This window comes from Ochotona princeps, chromosome 14, assembly GCF_030435755.1.
Source record: "Ochotona princeps isolate mOchPri1 chromosome 14, mOchPri1.hap1, whole genome shotgun sequence".
Classification (NCBI taxonomy): domain Eukaryota; kingdom Metazoa; phylum Chordata; class Mammalia; order Lagomorpha; family Ochotonidae; genus Ochotona; species Ochotona princeps.
The window spans coordinates 52,285,941-52,307,762 of record NC_080845.1 but is presented as its reverse complement, the minus strand read 5'-3'; the positions used below and the strand labels follow the sequence as shown (position 1 = coordinate 52,307,762).

Genomic DNA, 21,822 nt, shown 5'->3' with positions numbered 1-21,822 from the left:
TGACACTGGAGTTTCTGAATTAAACGAAACAAAGCGACAGAGGCAAGAGGAGAGGCAGCTCCCAAACAAATCAAAATTATTTGAAATGTGTCAGGTCAATAGTATCCGAGTGAGGAAAAGTAAAGAATCTAAAAATGTGAAGAGACAGAAATGAGGAACTCATACAACAGCAGAATCCAATACCAGTAGGCTATCATAAATAATAACTAACCCCCCACTGTTTCAAATATCATCCCATATTTCAAGCAAAGGCCTTCACAAATAGAGATCAGAGATACCAAATATATCCTATTTTGAATTTTTAAAAAGGAGAATTCCCATTACACTCAATAAAACACTTTGAAGGGTACTCATGGGTTGATTGTGTCACAGATTCTTAGCCTTACAAGGTAACTGCAGCTCCACTGGGAGCAATTAATTCAGAACGCTACAGAAACCCAGCAATGGGACGAAAGGATCAGTAGAATAGCTGGAGTTTTCCCCGGCTGTAGACAGCTGGATTTTACTAATTTAGCTACTTTGAAATGAAGGGAGTCAAGAGAGGGGAGTGACGTTTTTCTTACTCCACACCTCTGTCAATTCAGAGAGCAGCAAAGCAAAAAGGACATTTGATAAACATGGTAGAAAAAAATGGCTTTTCCCTTGTCCTCCTGAATGAACGCTTCCTATTGTAACTGACCAAAAGAAACCAACACATTTACTTTCAGCTTGCAGATATTAGTAGAAATCTAATTAAAGAAATACAGAAACAGCAACTTACCTTGTATAAATAATAGCTTTATAGAGATATAATTCACATATATTTCACCCACTTAAATGTGCAACCCAGAGTTACTTAGTGTGTTTACACTCAAGTAGTACATGACCTCAACCTAGTTGTAGAGTATTTCCATTACCCCAAGCCATTTACTTTGTACAGGTTAAATAAGTTATCTGAATGACAAAGCACAGAGAGAGAATATTCAGAGTCTATGTCCCTTGTGTGCTAACCCTGTGGGAGGGTGTGCTTTAAAACCAATAAAAAAGGTACAGTTTTCATTCTTAACTGTATTCTGGAAACTTCATACCCTGGCACTATCAATGGCCACTCCTCCTGGCCAAGCTCACCTCCACCCTCACCATCTTCTGATTCACCCGTGTGTATTACCATATTTATCTGCAACAAATATCTCTAACTCCTCCCTTAGAGTAGCTCAAGGAAACACATTGTCAGGAGCAACATCTGCAGGCATTTGGCCTAAAAGTGGTTAAGATTCTGCTTAGGACACTTGGTTCACATATCCTACCTGGCTCTGCTACTGATGATTCCAGCTTCCTGCTAATGCAGCAGTCCTGAGCAAAGTCACTGGGCTCTTGGTTACCCACATGGGAGGCCTGGAATGAGTTCCCAGCTCCTTATGTGGCTGCCACCCAGCCACTGGCTGTCACAGGCAACTGAGGAGTGAATCAGGGCATGGGAGCCTGCCTCCACCTCCCTTCCTTCTTCCCTCCCCCACCCCCACTCTTTCTCTCTCTACTTCTCAAATAAGTTTTTTTTTTAATTAAGGCAAATATGTATAAAAAATCAGCTGAAAAGATAAGTGAAACATGTTCCATTATTCATTGTACCCCAGCCAAATTAATTTTAAATTGCTAATTACAGCAGAAGAGCTTATTCGTAAGCTTCACATGATCTCAGTTTCACTGCCGAAACCCAGTGTTTATAAGAACCTCCCACGGACAGAACTTACTGAGAAGCCAGCTAGGAATTTAAGATGCTCCAAGTAAACCTGGCTTATCAACTAACCAACTACTACTGATCATCTTTAAGTCAAATAAAGAATTGAGCACAGTGCTCCACATGTGTGCTCAATAAAAGTGTGTGCTGAGAGACTTCGAAAATTAAACAGTAACAGGTTTAACATTTATTTATTTAAAAGATTTACTGGAAGGGCAGAGTGACAGAGCGAGGAAGAGGCAAAGAGAGATCCTCACTCCCCAGATGGTGCAACAGCTGAGCTGAGTCGGGCTGAAGCCAGGGGTCTGGGGCTCCATCTGATCTCACAGGTGAGTAGTAGGGGCCCAAGTACTTAAGCCATTTCTTGCTGCTTTTTTCAGTCATATTTGAAGGAAGGTGGATCTGAAGTGGAACACCTAGGCCTTGGAGCATGTTAAGAGTTCTGTTTCTAGAAGTGGGGGAGCAGAGGCAGGAGAAGAAAAATGAGTTGTGTTTCTAACAAAGACCTCATAAACACACAGGGTCAGTTCTATTGACCCAAGTGTAAACTCAGGTTTAGAATATAACAGTAAGATCTTGCATTAGTGTTGAAGAGAGTGGACAAAATATACCAAGAGCACATTCCTGGCCTGAATCTATTTGGCAAAAAAAAAAGTACATAAAAAATTAAAGCTATATATTAAATAAAACCACCAGGAATGTTGAGAAAAACCCAGCCAAAAGAAAAAAAGATTTGCCCCCAGGGCTTCACCAATACAATATAAATTCATCTTCACTTGGCTTGCACTTTTAGTGTTGAATCGACCTGAATCAAATCACAACTCACACTATTCAAGGTGCTCACCCAGACCTCACCCTAGCTCTTCCTGAGATGCTGGCTACATCAGAAACACAGTTTTAAAAATAACAGCCAACGTCTTCTGGTGCATTCAAGACACAGGACTGGAAAGACGTAAGATTCCCACACGTCTAACCTTTTAAAATAATAGTAGGGATCTGTAGAACATTTTAAATTGAAAATGGCAAAGACTGTAATTTTCTGCTAAAGGGATATTATCACAGTGTTTCAACCTGGCATTGAACCAAGGCCCCTAAGAGCTCTGCTGCTTAATGCAGTCTCACGCCCAACACTTTGCCCCAGCTTCACCATGGCAGATGATAATCCGGGACTCCCAGACTCCTCTGAGTTAACCATTTAAGAAGAACGTGAGTTCAACACATTAAATTATGACAGGGAAAAGGGGTGCTTCTCTATAGTCTTCACTTCCACATAGTCCTTTTTTTCCAAAGAAGGAAAACATTCTGTAAAAATATTTCAGACTTTAGAAATGGCTCTGACAAGCTGCCATTACATTTTTACATTGGATCAATACAATACACAGTTTGGTAAAAAATAAACAACACATATGGTTAGAAGGGCTAATGAAGACTTAAGGGAAAGGTCACTGGGCCAGTCACGAAAATCTGAAAATATTTCTATGATGGTCAAGAACTCGTTCTTTGGTGCTTACATCTTTAGGGTTTCTTCCCTCAGCGTCTGGAGACAAGGTAATGACACAACTTAATGGGTCAGAGCTTGCATTCTGTTTCATTCATCATTCTTTCATCAATTTTGCGGTGTAAAATTGTACTTCAATCCTCCTGGGTTTTCCTGTACTACAGCTACTCTCAAGCGTAATGGATTTCCTCTACTCTATATCTAAGAAAGAAAACATGGCTAAATTTTCTACCTTTACCAGAAACTTTCAGGTTATGCAAGCTATTCAACAGTGCCAGAAGAGTTTGTTACAGGAAAAATAGAGTTGATCAAGGCTGAGTGGATAATAAAAATGAACTGCACAAACTGGAACCCTGGATTTTTTTTTTTTTTTTGACCTGCGATGTGAAAGGTAAGAGTGATGTCAGGTATCCAACCTCAAGACATCACATAAACGTAAATACAGTAAATAATCTAATTACAAATTGTTAACAAGAGCCTGCAATTCCTTTTGTAGAGTTGCACTGTGAAAAAAAAAAAGAGAGAGAGAGAGATGAAGCAGAAGGAGGAGAGTGGGATTAGAAAGAGCAGAGATGACCGTTTGTAGTAGAAATTGCTTTTCTCTTAAGCAAGATTTTAAAAGTCCTTGTTGTTAGGACTGTGTGTGCTTGGTGCAGGTGTTAAGATGATCATATCAACTACTAAAACAGCCAGGTTAGATTCCTATTTCTGACTCCTGGTTCTAGTTTTCTGCTAATTCAGTGATGTCTCAAGTGGTTGGACAGCCATCATCCTACACTTTATTTATAGCAGCTCCTGGCTCCTGCTTGGCCCACTCTTACTTATTATGATCATTTGGGAAATAAGGGACTATGTGAGAGCTCGCTCTCGCTCTCACTCTCTCTCTCCCCCCACCCTCCTTTGAGTAACTAAATAATAATAATAATAATGATTAAAGATTTATTAATTTCCATTGGAAAGCCAGATCCACAGAGAAGGAGAGACAGAAAGATCCTCCACCTGATGGCTCACCCCCACAAGCAGCTGCAACGGCTAAAGCTGAGCTAATCTGAAGTCAGGAGCCAGGAACCTCCCCTGGATCCCCCATGCAGGTGCAGTGTCCCAAAAAAACAGGTCATCCTCCAATGCTTTCCCAAGCCACAAGCAGGGAGATGGAAGGAAAGTGGAGCAGCCGGGATAAGAACCGGCACCCATATGGGATCCTGGCACGTGTAAGGTGAAGACCTCAGCCATTAGGCTACTGCGCTGGACCCAGGAATAAATAAAAAAGTAAGAGTGCTTGCTCCTAACATCTTATAATCTGCCTGCCATTTTCCATCATAGAATTAAATGAAAGCATAGCTGCTCAATAGGGTATGTTTTTACTTATCTGAAATATTAACTTCAAAGATATGTAATACGTATATTTAGTCACTCTTAAGAAAATATATAACTGTATTCAGACATTTGACTGGGTTCCCAAGATCTTAAAACACTTTGCAAAAAAGTAACAATGAAGAACTCATTCAATTTTTCGCTGTAGCCCAAACACATAGATAAAGGCATACACCTAATTTCTTTTTAATAACAAAATTCAAATTTAAACTTACAAATAAGTTTTGACATTGATGTCAGTAAAATGACAAAGGAATCTTCTATTTCGGTCTTTTCCAAGTTGATTTTTTCTGGCATTATACTAGAAATTCCTTGGCTTCACCTTAAAGAACACTCCCAAGTGTTAATTAGGCAGCTATATACATTACTAGTCAGAGAATGTTGTGGTTCAATCAAACATGTACCATATGTAGTCTATTTTTAACCCTATTTCCTCAATTCCTCGAAAGAACCCTTTAGAAAAGTGAAGGGAATACGCGCTCTCCAGCAGATGTTTGCCAAAGTGCAATAAACACGAAGGGTCAAGATGACACAAAGTCTTTGTCTTCCAGACATTCTTAACATTAATCAGGTTGAATCTCACTGGACTAGTCAGTTGAGGTAAAAGTTAACAACTGCAGATGTCAGACATGTTAATCCTGTCAGAGGACTCCCAAGGAGAAGTGGCAATCCTCCCCCAAGCTCTTAAGCACTACCCTGGAACCCAACAAGCCTTTTTCCAGTACTACCTCCCAAAATGTCACAAGACAGATGGAAGAAGAAACACTTGTAAACAAGGTGGGCCTAATGCCTTCCTAATTACATAGAAGATATGGTCTTCTCATTAACTGGAAAACTAATGGACCACAATTGCAGTTTCATAAATTGAGTCCAGAATTCAATCTTTGGTGTCTATATCCACAAAAACTCCTCACACTCGCAGACCCTCCATCCAGCCACGAAGTTGTCAGTTCTGCTTGATTTGTTTGAATACTACTGTCTGCGACAGCTGTCGGAAACGGTACGTTGCAACAGCTGCTGTGACAGCCACAAGGGGTTTGGAAGTTTAATTGGGCTCGATGTGACACTGTGCATTTTTCTAAACATAGAAACATCCATAAAACTAAGGACATTTCTAACGGGTCTGAACAATATTTACTTATTGGCTCCACCAACTGGCTATCCTCAGTCTGAATCATAACCTGGTCATATAGTATCTTTCACACCAATCTAGTAAGATGTAGTAAAGAACACTAAGTACGAGCACACGAACGGGGGCATTCACAGGAGGCGGAATGCTAAGGAAGCCACGTCAACGATTTCTTTGAAAAGCTGGCTGGTAGCCAAGGAGCATCTCACAGTGTCTCAAGATTCACTTCCAAAGGAAATGTACTCAGAGGCCCTGAGCCTGGTGCCAAGTGCAAACACAACTGCTCATTCCGGTCACAGCCCTCCCCGAGAAGGTAGCATGGCTTACTCTCGGCATCGGCGAGGAGGAGGAAGGCGAGGAGCAGCAGCGGCCTGGCCACGTACACCATCCTGCAGCTCGGCGGCAGCATGCGCTGGCAGCTTGAAATCACTGCCTCGGAAGCAGCAGCAAGTCTGTGCGCTCTGGGATTTCAGCCGGCACGCTTTCAGAGCCTGTGAGAGGAGGGCAAGGAAACACAGGAGTGTTCAGATGTGCCATTCTTTCCCCTGCTCCATCACAATCAATATGAAAGACAATTCACTATAAACACACAGTGTCACCACAATGGCTCTGTCTAGGAAGAAATGGCTTTTTTTCTTTTTGATGCAATGTGGGCGCCCTAGAATTCCCACTTTCAGACATTCCTGAAAGCCGTTACTTTGAATCTCACTCCCCACTCATGCTATCTTTTGGGCACTGTGAGAACAAACTGTCACTTCTGATGCAATATGACATGAACACATCAGTGGAAAAAAATCAAACCAGGGCAATAAGAAAGACTGAAGAGAAGTCACCCCATGCAGGATAAAAGTCTATAATTGGCAGAAGAGTGGGAGCTGTTTTCTTGGCTATTGGTTACCAGCTATTTCAGCTTCTCCTACTGAATACTAGCACTTAGAAGTTTTTACACTGACTCGTTTGGTTTCTCTCCTGAAGGCACATCAATGCTCAAGTCAAGTTTGACTTCAGTAAGTTAAAACACTCATTAGTATGTGATGCTTTGATCTAGCGGGAATTTCATAGGCCTCCTGGACAAGAGTGTAATTTTCTGTATCTTCCCCATAAAACCAATAAACAAAAAACCATGTTTCAATAGACTATTGTGCATAAGATATCAAAGGCAACCCCTCAACACAAGGTGTATCAAGATATGAAGGTAAGTCACAATATACCCTTTTTGAATTTCCAGAACTCAAAAATAAGAAAGGTATACCAGGTGACTGCTATAAGTTATTGGTAATTGCTGTTACAGAAGAAAACCATAAATATCATTCACAAATGGATCAGGAATGGCACCATGGGAATGCAAGCACTTCATGCCACGCCGTGGAGCATTGTGCAGAATTTCCACAACAGCACAGGAAAGCATTTCAGGATATCTCTGCAAAGGCAGACCAGAGCAGGAAAGAAACTTTAAAAAGTTGAGTTTGGTTAGAGCAGGGCTCGCCAAAGGCCAGCATGCATCTGACCACCAAGAAGGTTTGCTGGACACGTAAGCGCCACCTCCACAGTATATAGTGGAATGCGATAAGTTTCTATCAAGTGGCTTGGATGGTGCTGATGGCGCTGGTCCAGGGTTTACTCTCTGAAAACAACTAGGTTGGAGTGATGGATCTATTAGGCAATCACAAGACAGGGCAGCATAAGGGCGCAGGCTTGAAAACAAAATAGCTCACAGACAGACTAGGATGCCAGTCTAACTCAGTCTTTATTCAGCAAACCATAGAAAGAGCTATTTAATGCTTTGGAGCAAAGAAACAACAAGGGACTAAGCTTTGGGAAGATTAACTGACAGCTGAATCAGGGCTGATTTAGAGAACGCTATTAGGCCACAGCAAGAGTCCCAGGTGAGAAGAAACGCAGGACTTACATGTGATGGTGATCCTGGTGGGAATGGAAGAGAAGGGAAGTGATGCCTGACTGGCTCTAAGCAAGAATTTGAAGTACGACTCTTTAGTGATAAGTAATTGTTCCCATAGCACCGTCAATAAATCTAGCCACACCTCTTAGCAGAGGCTAAATGGAAAGAGAAATTTCAAATCCTATTGCCTCAACTATCATGAGAGGAGCTTGAGAATGACTGTTTAAAACATGCCCTCCAAGTCAAACTGCACAGCCTTAATTTTTGTGCATTAGATAATATTATAACACATACAAAATTCTTGACAGGAAACACTCGAGATGCTCAGAAATAGCCTAATCTACCAAAATAACTTGTACTTTATTTTTTTTTAATTATTTATTATTTAACTTCAGTAATTACATTGTATTATGTGACACAGTTACATAGATATAACTTGTACTTTAAAAAGAACTGTAGTGTAGATACTACAGCTTGTCTTGTCTGAAACTGAACTTGAGTCTCAAGAACAAAATTGGCTTTCAAAAGATAGCATCTTTTTTTCATTTCTATGCACGAGCAATTTGAAGGAAGGACAAAGCAAAAAGAAAGTGGGGAATAATTTCTAATTACCATTCTACAAGACAGGTTCGTTCTTTCTTTTCTCTTTTTAACATGTTTGTGGGTGGCATGAAGAAAGTTATACACTGAAACACACTTTCTTGAATCCAAAAGCCACCCAGATGTTCCTAATCAGCTACTGGTATCAATTTCATCTGGAAAACAACTTATCAAGGAATGGAGTGTCTATCAAATGTTAAAAATCTCCAAACCCGATCAGAGAAGCACTAAAGGAATCATCTCTGACCATCCCTTCCTCCCCGCTCCTCCACTGCCATCCTCACGCCAACATTTCCAAGGACAGCGAAGTCCAGGAGACATCAGTCCTGTAGGACTCAATTTGTGTCTGTGCAAGCGTATCAGAGGAACTGCTACATAATGCCTCTGCAATCACAGTGATGAAGATCTATGCTCATTGAGAGAAGAGATGCCGTCCGTGGCTTTTCTTCCTACCCAACAGAGTGCCTGAGAACACTGACTTGTTTTGAATGAACTTTCCAGTGTTAGCTCTGGAACAGTGATAAGCTCTAGCACTGACACACTCAAGCGCAGATACAAGCACACATATTGATACTAAATAGGCTATTGGCCAAGACATGACAAAACAGAAACCAGTGGTACAAAGGCAAAACCTCCTCTGAGTCCTCACTCCAGTCAACTGACACACCTTACCTTCTTGACTACAGACACTGCCTAAAAGGGAAAGCTAGCTAGAGAGAAGATGGAATTTAAATCTTAGACAAAAAAGTAGAAATAATTTTTTTCAGAAAATAATTAAATAAAAAGTAGCATGGATGAATAAAGCAAGTGATTTCTATTACTATTCTGTAAGAGTGGCTCAGGAACCTGTAAAGAAAAGGGAGTTTATGGGCCCGGCGCAATGGCTCAGTGGCTACATCCTTGCCTTGCATGCCGGAATCCCATGAGGGCACCAGTTCGTGTGCCAGCTAGTCTGCTTTCCATCTAGCTCCCTGCTTGTAGCCTGGGATGGCAATGAAGGATTGCCTAAAGCCTTAGGACCCTGCACCCACATGAGAGACCCTAAGCGGGTACTGGGTGCTGCCTTCAGATCATCTTGGCTCTGACCTTGGTGCATGTAAGGTTTTTTTGTTTCTCCTTCTCTCTGTAAATCTGCCTTTCCAATAAAATAAATAAAACTTTTAAGGGAGTTGATACTTACCGAAACTAATGTGTTACAGATTATATTGCTAATAATTCTACTTTTGTCCGATAGCTTTCAGCAAAGGCCAATGCCTTCACTGCTATATGCTTTGTCTTGTGTCTCATCAATAGGGACTTGCATATAAAACTGCTTCATCTATATGAATTTACCATAAAATTTTTAAAATTATCTCTTAAACTTCTTATTCTTCCACCATAAAAAGGCCTTATGAAACAATAATTTTGTTGAATGGCAACTAGTGTAATATTTGCTTTTGTGTGTACAGACGTGCACAGTTGCAGACAGTTCAGGAGCCATACAGTGTACTATAATTTTAAACAGAGCAATAAAAAGCAGACTTTACTGTCTAAAACCCTTAACAAACCAGAGATTCAGATGTTCACATAAGCTGACACCTATCCAAGGCATTTTCTTCAGTTTAACTCAGCAACACTGTTACATTCTAAAAACATCCATATTCAAACTAAAATGAAATCTGAAGAATTTGTAGGATTTTTTTTCAGTTTTCTGTATAACTGATACATATTTTAGCAGACTCTGTTAACACACAAACAAGGGTGAAACAGGAAGTTTCTTGTTTATAAATATTACGAGTCCCTAAGAGAAATGGCTGATCACAGGTTTCAACTAGGTGGAAAATAAGTCTGAAACTTCTTTTCACACCAGAAAGCAAGAAAGCTTTCAAAAAAATTTGACTGTATAAAAAAAAATCCAAGATGATGAAGATTCCACAGCTAAATAGCAAATAAAATAAAAGGAATAACTCAAAAATTAAAATATCAACACTACCATCCACTAGCACACTCTTTGTAAAAATAATTTTGCTTTCCTCTGTGCTTAAATGAACCCAAATCACGGCATCTCACTTATCATAATGATATTTCAACTAAGCATATTCCCATACAAATATTATTAAGGGGGTGGGGGAATAGTATGAGGTAGGAAGGTGTCCCCAAATACTGCATTGCTAATGGTGATTTCAATCAGCCTTCCAGACAAGACCATTGACCAGAAATGGTTTCCACTTAGAAGAGGCTATTTGAACAGAAGAATGACTACCAGGAAGACCCAATCTGTAAGAGACACTAAGATAACCTGCTCTGTGGCAAGTGCTGTGGGACAGTGAACTAAGCAACAATTGGAAGGCCAGCATCCCATCTTAAAGTGTTGGTTTCAAATGGATCCATTTCCCCGCTAATGTCACTGCAAAGCAGTGAATGTTGGCCCAAACACTTGGGCCCCTGCCTCGTAGTAGAAGACCAGCAGGGAATTCCTACTCCCTGGTTTCCACCTGGTCCTAGTCAGGTTGTTCCGGCCATTTGAGGAGCCAATCAATGGAGAGAAGACCTCTGTCTTTCTGTCTTTGTCATTCAGCCTTTCAAATAAATAAATGTTTGGGGGTGGGGGGTACCGGGTTGTGTCTCAGCTGCTCCACCTTCTGGCCCAGCTCCAGGCTTGTGGTCTGTGAGAGTAGCAGAGGAGGGTCCACATCCTTGGGTCCTACACCCATGTAGGGGACCTGGAAGAGCTTCTGGCTCTCAACTCTGGGCGAACCCAGCTCTGCTCATTGCAACCATTTGGGAAGTGAACCAGACAATCAAAGATCCCTCTGTCTCTGTAAACTCTGATTTTCCAAGTAAAACAAAAACAAATTTTTACAAAAATGTTTCAATAAAAAAAGAAGAGTCACTCTGGCTGAAACTAGAATGAAGGAGGTTCCTGTACCCTACAGCAAGCCTGGCAAGGGCCTCTGAGGGTGCCCTGTGAGTACCTTCTGCCCTCCACACAGATACAACACAAGGACATAAAAAGAAAAGAAAAAAGCCAGACACAAACTTTCAACATTTTACCTATTCATTTACTTTCCCAAGAGCAGATAGTTCCCTTAAATATTTTATCATGAATCAAGAATCTTCATCGCTATTTAATATACCTTTTTCCAGGATAGAAATATTCTCTATCTGTAAACAAGGGGATTGAAAAGCATTCATGGTAGACTGGAATGAAAAAATAAGTTTATTTTGGTGCCCTCCCCCCACAAAAAAATACATGTATGCATAGCTTTTTGTAACATGCAATTCCAATGACCTTTGTAAAAGTACCTTCATAGTTGATGTAACTGAGAAAGTAAATGTTTTAAAATTACTTTTTAAAAAATACTTTCTTTGAAAGGCAGAGATAGAAGCAGAGCACGCCCACCTGCTGCTTCACTCTCCACATGCCTGCCACAGTCAGCCTCGTGAGTACCAAGATCTCAGTCTGGGTCTCGAACCTGCAAGGCAGGGACCCAAGCCAGTTGAGCCATCCTCTGCCACTCCCCACAGTGCATTCTATCAGGAAGATAAAATCAGAAGCAGATCTAAGAATCAAACCCAGGGACGAGAATGTTGGAAGCAGGCTCCCCATCTTAACAACTGTAACAAAGACCTATCCCTATACTTTGTGTGGTTTAAGTATAATTTAAACTTGAATAGCCAAAGGAGCCTAACAGCTACTACCCAACTAGACGGTGTACATTAACTCAGTGACCTACAGCTGCATGTGTCAACACCCCATACTGCACAGCTAAAAACAAGATCAGAGTTCTCAGCATTGCAGACTCCAGTGAGGTAGCGATTCCAAGTCTTCCTAACTTTGGCTTTGTAAATATTCACTGTATCATGTAGCAAAGCCATTATACCATTCACTTGCCTATCTGTATCTCTTCCCAAGAAGAAAATATTCCATTTTAAAATTATTTTTTAAAATGTTCTGTAATCCCCATCATAGAGGGCTTCTACAACCTTCATAGGCTTATTCCAAGGTATTTTACATTCTTCATTGCTCTTTTAAATGAGACTATACTTACAAGTTCTGCCTCAGCCATGGAGTTATTTGTGTATATACTATGACCATTGATTTATGCTCAGTGATTATTTTTTTACCCTACTAACCTGCCAAACTTTCTTATGAGCTCCAACAGTCTCTTAACTCAATCTCTTGGTGCTCCTATTTAAAGAGTCGTGTCATCTGTGAACAGGGATAATTTTAATTCCTCATTTCCAATTTAAATTCATTTAGTTTCTCTTATCTGATAGCTCTAGAGAAGACTTCCAATACTACATTGAATAGCAGTGGTGAAAGTGGACATCCTTGTCTAGTTCCAGGCCTTAGTGGAAAAGCTTCCAGTCTTTCTCCATTTAGTATGATGCTGATGTTGGGTTTTTTGTATATTCCTTTGATGGTGCTGTAGAATGTTCCTTCTATGCCCATCTTACTTAGAGAGTTTCAAGCATGAAGTGTTGTTGGAATTTATCAAACGTTTTCTCTGTATCTAGTGAGATGATCATAGAGATTTTATCCTTCAATTTATTCATGTTGTGTATCACATTTATTGATTTGCATATGTTGAACCATCCCTGAATGCCTGGGAAAAATAATAATTGAGAACTTCCCTAACATAGAGCAAGAATTGGGAAACAAAATACAGAAAATGCACACTTCCGAATAAAGCTGACCAAAAGTGGTCCTTGCCATGACACAAAATAATAAAATTATCTTCTGTTGAATGAAAGCAAAAGATTCTAGAATATGTGATAAAAGTTGGTTAACTTTTAGAGGAACCCCAATCAGACTCACAGCTGACCTCTCAGAGGAAACCCTAAAGGCCAGAAGAGAATGGAGTAATATATTCCATATCATAAAAGAAAAAAAATTGTCAGTGCAGAATAACATACCCAGAAAAACTTTCCTTTGTATCTGAAAATGAAATAAAATATTTCTAAAGCAAACTAAAGCTGATTTTGCTGCTAGCAGACCTGCCCTGCAAACATGGCTTAATGATGTACTATAGACAGAGAAAAATAATAGCAACTACCAAATGCAAAGGCAAATCTGGAGAACATCTAAAAAAACCCTAAATTAAAAATGAGAAACTCAATGCTAAAATGACAGAACCATCAATATTAACCCTCAATGTAAATGGCTTAAACTTGTCCATCAAACAACATAGATTAGTGAACTGGATCAAAAAACAGAACCCATCTATCTATTGCCCATAGGAGACACATCTCACCAACAAAGGCATGTGGAAACCAAAAATAAAATGGATGGAAAAGGATATTCCCAGCTATGCAAAGGAAAAATGACCTGGTATAGCCATTCCAATATCAGAAAATATACACTTCAACATGTAAAGCATTAAAAGAGATGAAGAAAAATCAAAGGATCCATTCAGCAAGAAGAATCACCATAACAGATGTATATGCATCACTGCCAGAGCATCTAGTTATGTTAAACCAACACTAATGGCTTTAGAAGAAGAAACAGACTCCAACACAATAATGGTGGGGGACCTTAACACCCCACTAACCTCAATGAACAGATCGACAAAACAGAAACTCAGCAAGGAAACAATAAGCTCCCCCAAACAACAGAGCAAATGGACATAAGTGCTATCTACAGAACCTTTCGACCTACAGACAGAAAATACACTTTTTTTTTAATTAGTACATGGAACTTCTCCAGCATTGATCATATTATGGGCCACAAAACAAGCCTCACCAAACTTTAAGAAATCAAAGTTATACTGTGCATCATCTAGACCATCTTGGAGTGAAACTGGAGACCAGTAAGTCAAAATACCCCAGATGTGAAAGCAGTCAAGGTTGGCCCAAAGCCCTGGGACCCTGCACCCGTGTGGGAGACCCAGAAGAGGTTCTTGGTTCCCGGCTTAGGATCGGCGCAGTTCCGGCTGTTGCAGTCACTTGGGGAGTGAATCATCAGCAGGAAGATCTTCCTCTCTGTCTCTCCTGCTCTCTCTATATCTGACTTTGTAATAAAATAAAAAAATAAATAAATCTTTAAAAAAATACCCCAGAAGTTATGCAAATATTTGGTGACTAAACAACATGCAATTAAATGAACAAAGGGTTATAGAAGAAATGAAAGAAGAAATTAAAAAAAAAAAAAAAAACTTCTTGAAGCTAATAATGTCAAAAGAGTGATCAAAATTGATCCAGTATCTAACTGTGGCGCCAGTGTTGTGGCACAGTGGATTCAGCCACTGCTCACCAATCTGAATTCCATTTCAAAGCACCAGTTGGAGGCCTGGCTGCACCACTTCTGATTCAGTTCTCTGCTGCTATGCTTGGGGAAGCAGTTATAGGTGGCCCAAGTATTTGTGCCTCTGTCATCCACATGAGATTCCAGGATTGGAGTTTCATTACCAGGTTCCTAGCCTCATCCCTCAAGGTATTTGCTCAGGATATTTGGGGAGTGAAGCAGTTGATCGAAGACGTTCCTTCTCTGTGTGTGTGTGTGTGTGTGTGTGTGTGTGTGTGTGTGTCTCCCTATCTCTATTGCTCTGTCCTTTAAACAAATAAAAACAGGTGTTTAAGAGCATAACTTAGAAATGTCCAAGTAAAGAACACTGCTTACATTATGGCCAAAGATAGAGCAATGAACAACACCAGGTACATCTCTAAATAAAAGAGCTCAGCCTTTAAAAAAAGGTAAGAACTTATTTTTACGGGAGAAATTTAAAATGCCCTAAAAGTATACTACTTCATATAAGAGCACACCAAATCAAAACTCCAAATTTTTCCCTATTTTGCACTAAACACATTTACACCACATTGAACTAGGAGAAAATGATGAGTTTATTAGCTATCACATACAAATATAAAGCATTAATAAATTCTCTCACTTTTGCCTTAGACTATAACAATATGAAGACATCAGGAAAGTGTAAACACACAATGAATCCTTGAAGCCATCAATGGCACAGAAGTTTCTTGATGTCTAATCCCACAGCACAAAGAGTAAAGCCAGTAACTACCAGTCCAAGTATATGCAATATGATTCACTTTCCAAATTACTATCGATATATCTCCATAAGAGTTCAAATAATTTTACATTTAGAGGCACACATAAATATTAGTTACTTTCAAAAATGGCAAAATGATGTTATTAACTTAGATTGTTTCTCTTTTGGGAGATCGCAGTGATAGGATATGAGAAAGGGAAAAAATAGAAAAAAAAGTCCATTTCCCAGTACATGTATTTTTGCCTTACAAATGGAACTGTAATTATGATTTGAAAAGACAGACAACTTTAGAAAAAGCATCTAGTTTCTTCAAGTGGTTATTGTGTGCAATATCATCTGTCCAGTTTTATGTGATGCGGATGGTACCTGGCAGTAGAGACCTTAAAATGCTAGTCTATTGTCTATTTCACATGCTGTTATGACTCTGCCATTTGTTCCCCTCTTCCAAAGCAGCAAAAAAAAAAAAAAAAAACCCCTGATAAATTGATATTTCTCCCAAAATACAGAACATATGTATCCCAGTCTCTTACCACCCAAACAATCCAGTACAGATTCCAGTATTTTAGTATTTTGGCACTTTTAAATAAATAAGAAACCCATCATGTCAAACTGATTAAACTGATTTTCATTATTTTAATAATGAAAAAGTGTTTTTTTTAATAAATGCCAAAAATGTGTTAAGTACACTTACTGGAGTGAGCATTAAGCCAGTGGTTAAGATGCCCATATCAGGTACTGGAATGCCTGCATTCAATTCCTGCCTCTGGCTCTCAACTCTAGCCTCCTGTAGGGGCCAGTGTCATGGCAGCATATGGCAAGCTGCTGACTGCCAGGGCAGCATCATCTATGGGAATGCCAGGCTGAGTCTGGTAGCTCCACTTTCAAACTAGCTCCCTTGTAATGCACCTGGTAAAGCAGCAGAAGATGGCCCAAAGAAATGGACCCCATCATCCACAAGGGGGACTAAGATGGAGTTCCAAGACGCTAGCTTTGGCCTGGTCCATCTTTGGTCACTGAAGACACTTGGCAGAATGAATCAGTGAATCAGCCCAAGGCCAAGCAACTGTAGGCTCAGGATTTTGAGAGCTGAATCAACAGATGAGGGCCCTGCTGTCCCATGCATACTCTGTGTCTCTACATCTCTGCCTCTCAAACATTTTCTTTTAAATTCCAAAAAAAGTCAGCACAATCATCTTTTAAAGTATATAATCGTCAATAATGTTTCAATTTTAGTTGGAAGTGTTTTTATCATTTCTGCTTCATCAAGCTTAGGAGGAAAGAAATGTGATACTATGTTTTCTTTCCTTACTATGAAAAGCAACTTTAAAAATTCATTTTGGGGGTCCAGCGCCGTGGCCTAGCGGCTAAAGTCCTCACCTTGAACGCCCCGGGATCCCATATGGGCGCCGGTTCTAATCCCGGCAGCTCCACTTCCCATCCAGCTCCCTGCTTGTGGCCTCAGCAGCCAGTAGAGGACGGCCCAAAGCCTTGGGACCCTGCACCCACGTGGGAGACCTAGAGGAAGTTCCTGGTTCCTGGCTTCGGATCCGTGCAGCACTGGCTGTTGCAGTCACTTGAGGAGTGAATCACCGGACGAAAGATCTTCCTCTCTCTCTCTCCTCCTCTCTGTATATCTGACTTTGTAATAAAAAATAAATAAATCTTAAAAAAAATTCATTTTGGGGAGTATTACTATTTTCTAGAGGGAATAATCTAGCATTGATCTTTTTTTTTCCAACAAAATTTAAGGTGCTTTAATAGGTTTTAGAAACTTGATCACCTGAATTCAAAGGCAACAACTAATTTAACCCACTCAAAGTTGGTATAGCTAAACCTTGTCGCTCAGAGCGGTAACAAGCTGGGATCAGTGGCTCTTAAGAGACAATGTTTTCACCTCTTCCACTGGGAACACATCTGTTCTGAAATATTTTTTGCTGCCACAATACAAGAAAATGTAGGCGCTACCATTATCTTAGGGACTGAAACCTAGGATACTGCAAGTGAACATGGAACAGCTCTACAGAAGAAAACATCCAGCCCAAAATGCCAATAGTGCTGTCAGGAAACACGGTATAAGAACAATACGGAAAAATCCAATTTGTTTTAAAAGTGGAAACTTTCAAGATCGATTTCTAGAACAACGTGTTCTAAACGCACCAATCTGAAGTGTTTTACAGGGCACATTCATAAACCCAACACAGATTTGAACTTCTGGGCATAAAATGATGGATGATGTCCCAAATCCCCTTTTTTGTTTGTTTCTTTGTTTGTTATTGTTTTTTTACTTTTTATTTAGTTTTATGACACAGTTTCATAGGCTCTGGGATTCCCCCAATCCCTCCCCATACCCTCCCCCCATTGTGGATTCCTTCACATTGTTGCAGTAGTACAGTTCATATCCAGTCATGATTCCTTCATTGCGAGCATGAACCATGCATAGAGTCCAGCCTCTCATTGTCCAGATAATTTCAACTGTTTCCTTGGGAGACCATCCCTGGTCTGAGAGTAGAGCTGGCAGAATATCATCCCCTCCAATGAAAAGCCACAACATAACCTCAACAATAATTTGCAACATTATGGAATTAATTGACATGGTATTGAGTAGCCAATATGTTAAAAAATCAAGTTCTTAACCACATCCTGTGACTACTTCATTGACATTTCAATTTTAGTTGATACACAACCGGCTGCAATACACCTTAAAATGGTTATAGGGTACTATTCAGCTGTCTCGTGCCTATTTTCATTTTTATATTTAGCAGTTTATAGTATTGAAGCATAATTTTTACTGAACTTGGCAAATTTTAGGATAGTCAAAACCAGTTTATAACTCTAACAAGGCATACGAAAACAATTGAGGCACAGAACAGTTTTACGAGGGGTGTGCAGAGAAATCTTCAATACCTTAGTGAGGAGTAACTAATTTTTGTGCCCTACCTAGTAAGGTATTTGTGAGTCCCCACTGACCGTTCCCGTCTGGTTCTAGGCTTTCCTTGCTGGTCTCTGTCTATCTAATCTAATTTTAATTCTTTTGGGGGGGCCTCCGGGGTGAACCTGGTGGTCATTGCAAGAGAGGGTGGGGATCCAAAGTTGGAACTAAGTAAGGACCGGAGAAAGCTCCCCTCCCAAGTCCCAAAGGAAGTTTACTGTTCTTCTGTTTCTGAGGACCACTCAGGGCTCCCAGCTATTGTTCCGATGACATTAGATCCTGCGAGGAAGGATCTGGGCATCTTCCATCTCATTTGGGAGATCCGAAATGGAGTGGATGACCTCAGAATTCTTGGTCTACAAGGGCAGTCCAATTCCCCGTGGTCTCCTTGGCAGTTGGGATATAGCCCTTGGTGCCCTTACTGATAGTCCTAGGTGAGGATCCGGGAGTCTCCAGGGTTGGGCAAATCCCCTTTTTGTACTAAGTTAGAAGCAAAACTGGCTGTCTTGTGGGAAGCTCAGTTTATGGATTCAAGCAACACAAATACTGTCACCAATCAAAAGAATAACCCTGTTAAACGCAGCAGACATTACCAAAACCTGACAGTGAATAGACACCATTCCCATCCTCCATAGTGGTCATCCAAGGGCAGAGTGTCAGGAAAAAAATATCCTGCTCTAATGGAGGTTCTTCTAATAAAATTACTGCCAGCAATAGACACTGCAGGTGGAGCTGTGAGTGGCAGTCAGGAATGTCTGGAGAACATGAGTACCTTGTTTGTTTTCTCAGTTATCCTCATGACTAACCCTTTATCTCTTAAGTCCCACATAACAACATGGGGAGCAGAGGAGTTATTTTCTGTTGGGAGAAACTAGTCAAATGAATGTTAAACCAAAAATAAACATAAATAATGGCAGAAACAACAAACATTAATTAAAATACACACTCTCCCTCTCACTGCGAATAATGATTTTTTTCTATCACATACCACTCAATTTCACTGTCAGCAGCCTCTTCCCACTCACCTAACTTGTTCAGTGAAACCAGAGATTGATAAAAATCAGAAGAAAAATTACAGATCATCATCTTAAGCAACCCTCTCAATTCACAACAGAGGGGAAAACTACAATAAAATCAACATATTTTTACGTGTGACTAGTCTCTTGAGGCTTACAACCAATTTCTAATAAAATGCTGCCATGGCTTTGGTCATCTCCAAATTATTAAAACAGAAAGATAGATCCGGTGAGGCCATGATTAATTTGAAAATAAGTAAGACAAAGAGAAGTTCTCTTTAACTAGACAACGTAAGGATTGGCACAAATGAAGCAGGGAGACAACATTTCAAGTGGAGATTAGGAAGAAATGATGAAAAGATTTCACAGGATACAGACACAAGTATTTGAGAATCACAGTCCTACCCCATTGAGTAACTCAAATATCAAAGTTTACCCCAGAGTCAAAAATATTCCAAAGGGTAAATCTTTAACTTGGTAACCCATGATTATGCACTCACATGGCATAGGATCAGAGAGTTTATAGATGTGCTTGGGAAGGAGAAATGATTAACCAGAAACAGGCTTGTTTTTACATTCTCACATGTTAGTAATTAAAAGAGTAACAAGCAGTCATACGTTCATATCACCTTAAGACAGACATATTTTGTTCCTTTGTGAACTATTTTTCTTTTATTTAAATTTTAGTAAAGACACACGTTAATTGAGAAGAGACAGGAATGTGTTATATGATGAATTCACAGAATGACCCAGGATACTTATCCAGGTGGAAAGAAGCCAGCCCCATGCACTTTATTATAAAACTGCTGAGGGCAACATGACAATATTGAAAGAAGAAACGAAGGCACACAATGGTTATTTTTCAAAAGCACTTGGCATTATAAAGTGATTTCATCACAAAGGATGAAAATTTCCTGCAGCAATGAAAGCACTATATATTTTCCCATACAGAGATGTGTCAAACTAGCAGTAAAAAAAATATTTTTCCCATATTCGCTCTTTTAGAAAACATATTCAAGACCTCTGGAAATAGATTTTGTATAACACCATCACTTTTATTATACTTTTATAAAATACTCAAAATACACAGTATAGATATCAAAAAGGAACTTCAAGTCCTCAAAAACCTACTAACACAAACTAACCACTACTTAGTGGCGGATCAAGACTAAGGTCAAGTGCCACGTTTTAGAACTTCCTCTACCTTCTGTGGCCTACTCAATGATGTTTCCTTCAGAAATGGAAGACTCACTTTTCCTTTAGAGTTTTCTTTATTTTTTTAACCATAGTTTTTATCAGTGTATTTTCATGTATCTTATGTCGTACACTGAAGTCATAATCACTTTTTTCCCACAGAGTCATTAGAGTCAAAACTAGACAGCACCTAAATCTTCACCATTTTTAAACTTGCCACTCTAGATTGGTACACACATCTCATGCAAAATGATACATACACACTCATGTACAGTCCTCAAAAAAGTTCACAAAAGTACACAGCATCAAAAACCATCATGGATCTTAATCTATTTTTGCAGTAAAATAAAAGTAGCTTTATTTTTTAAAGACTTATTTTTGTTATTGGAAAAGGAGGGTGATGAAAGAGAAAGAGAGTCAGAGAAAGAAATCTTCCTTCTGCTGGTTAACTCCTGAAATAGCCGCAACGGAAGGAGTTGAGTTAGTCTGGAGCCAAGAGGCAGGTGCTCCACCTGGGTGTCCCAAATGTATGCAGAGACCCAAAAACTTAGCCAGCCTCCACTGCTTTTCCAGTCCATAAGCAAGGAGCTGCATTGGAAGAAACTCTACTGCTGGTATTTGAATTGGCATCCAAATGGGAAGCCAACACTGAAGATAGAGGCTTAGCCTGATATGCCACCATGCTGGCACCACAAATTTACCTTTAAATGGCATTTTTCAACACATTTTTAAAAAACCCCCTCATACCCTGAAAGAAAAACACATAGGCAAATATATATTCATGATATAGATACTTTACTATTGCTAAACTAAATTTGTTATGAAACATTTAAAAATAAAATTGTCTAAAATAGAGAAGTTCAATCATTCTTGACTAGACAAATTATTGGTGGGCTGATTGCCCTAAAAACCATGTGGTTTGGATTTTTTTCACATATGTTATAGGTGAGCACAAATGAAATAAAATCACAGCTGTGACTTGTCTAACAACTCCTTCATGGATTGGAACACCTAACAGCAATAATCAAATTCTAAAGGCTGTATTCAACAGTTGATGTCAACATGATGTAACACACAGAACAGAAAAGGAATTGTTGTTATTTGAGACTTTCAAACAATGTCCTTATAATTGTAAATCATGCACTAAGCTAGAACAATTTTTGCACATAAGCTATGTTTTGTTTTAAAAATGAATCCCTGCATTCATTTAGTTATATGAGCATTCTTTCATGCCAGTCATAGTGACAAAACGCATATAACAATGTAGAAAATAAGGTCCTTTATGATGATATGCTCTGACGTGAACAGCAGAAAAAAACAAATACTTCCTTATTTGGTGTTAAAAGAAAATTAAGTTATGCAATGAAGAGTAAGTGGTCTCTGGGAGTGGACGGGCGAGCCATAAGACAGTGTGAAATGCAAGGACTCCAGTTAAGTGGCATATAAGACCCAAACTGAATGACAAGAGAAAGTGTA

At 39.6% G+C, this 21,822-nt stretch overlaps 1 protein-coding gene across 17 annotated transcripts in view; it reads right to left on the bottom strand.

The window, feature by feature from the left end:
- Positions 1-21,822, bottom strand: part of PTPRD (protein tyrosine phosphatase receptor type D) — a 1,483,320-nt gene that overhangs the window by 389,414 nt on the left and 1,072,084 nt on the right. For all 17 annotated transcript variants that reach the window (XM_058672196.1, XM_058672195.1, XM_058672202.1 and 14 more), the window contains one exon: positions 6,046-6,209. In XM_058672196.1, coding sequence (XP_058528179.1) covers positions 6,046-6,127 — 82 coding nt within the window. In that variant the 5' untranslated portion in view covers positions 6,128-6,209. The remainder of the gene's footprint in view (positions 1-6,045; positions 6,210-21,822) is intronic.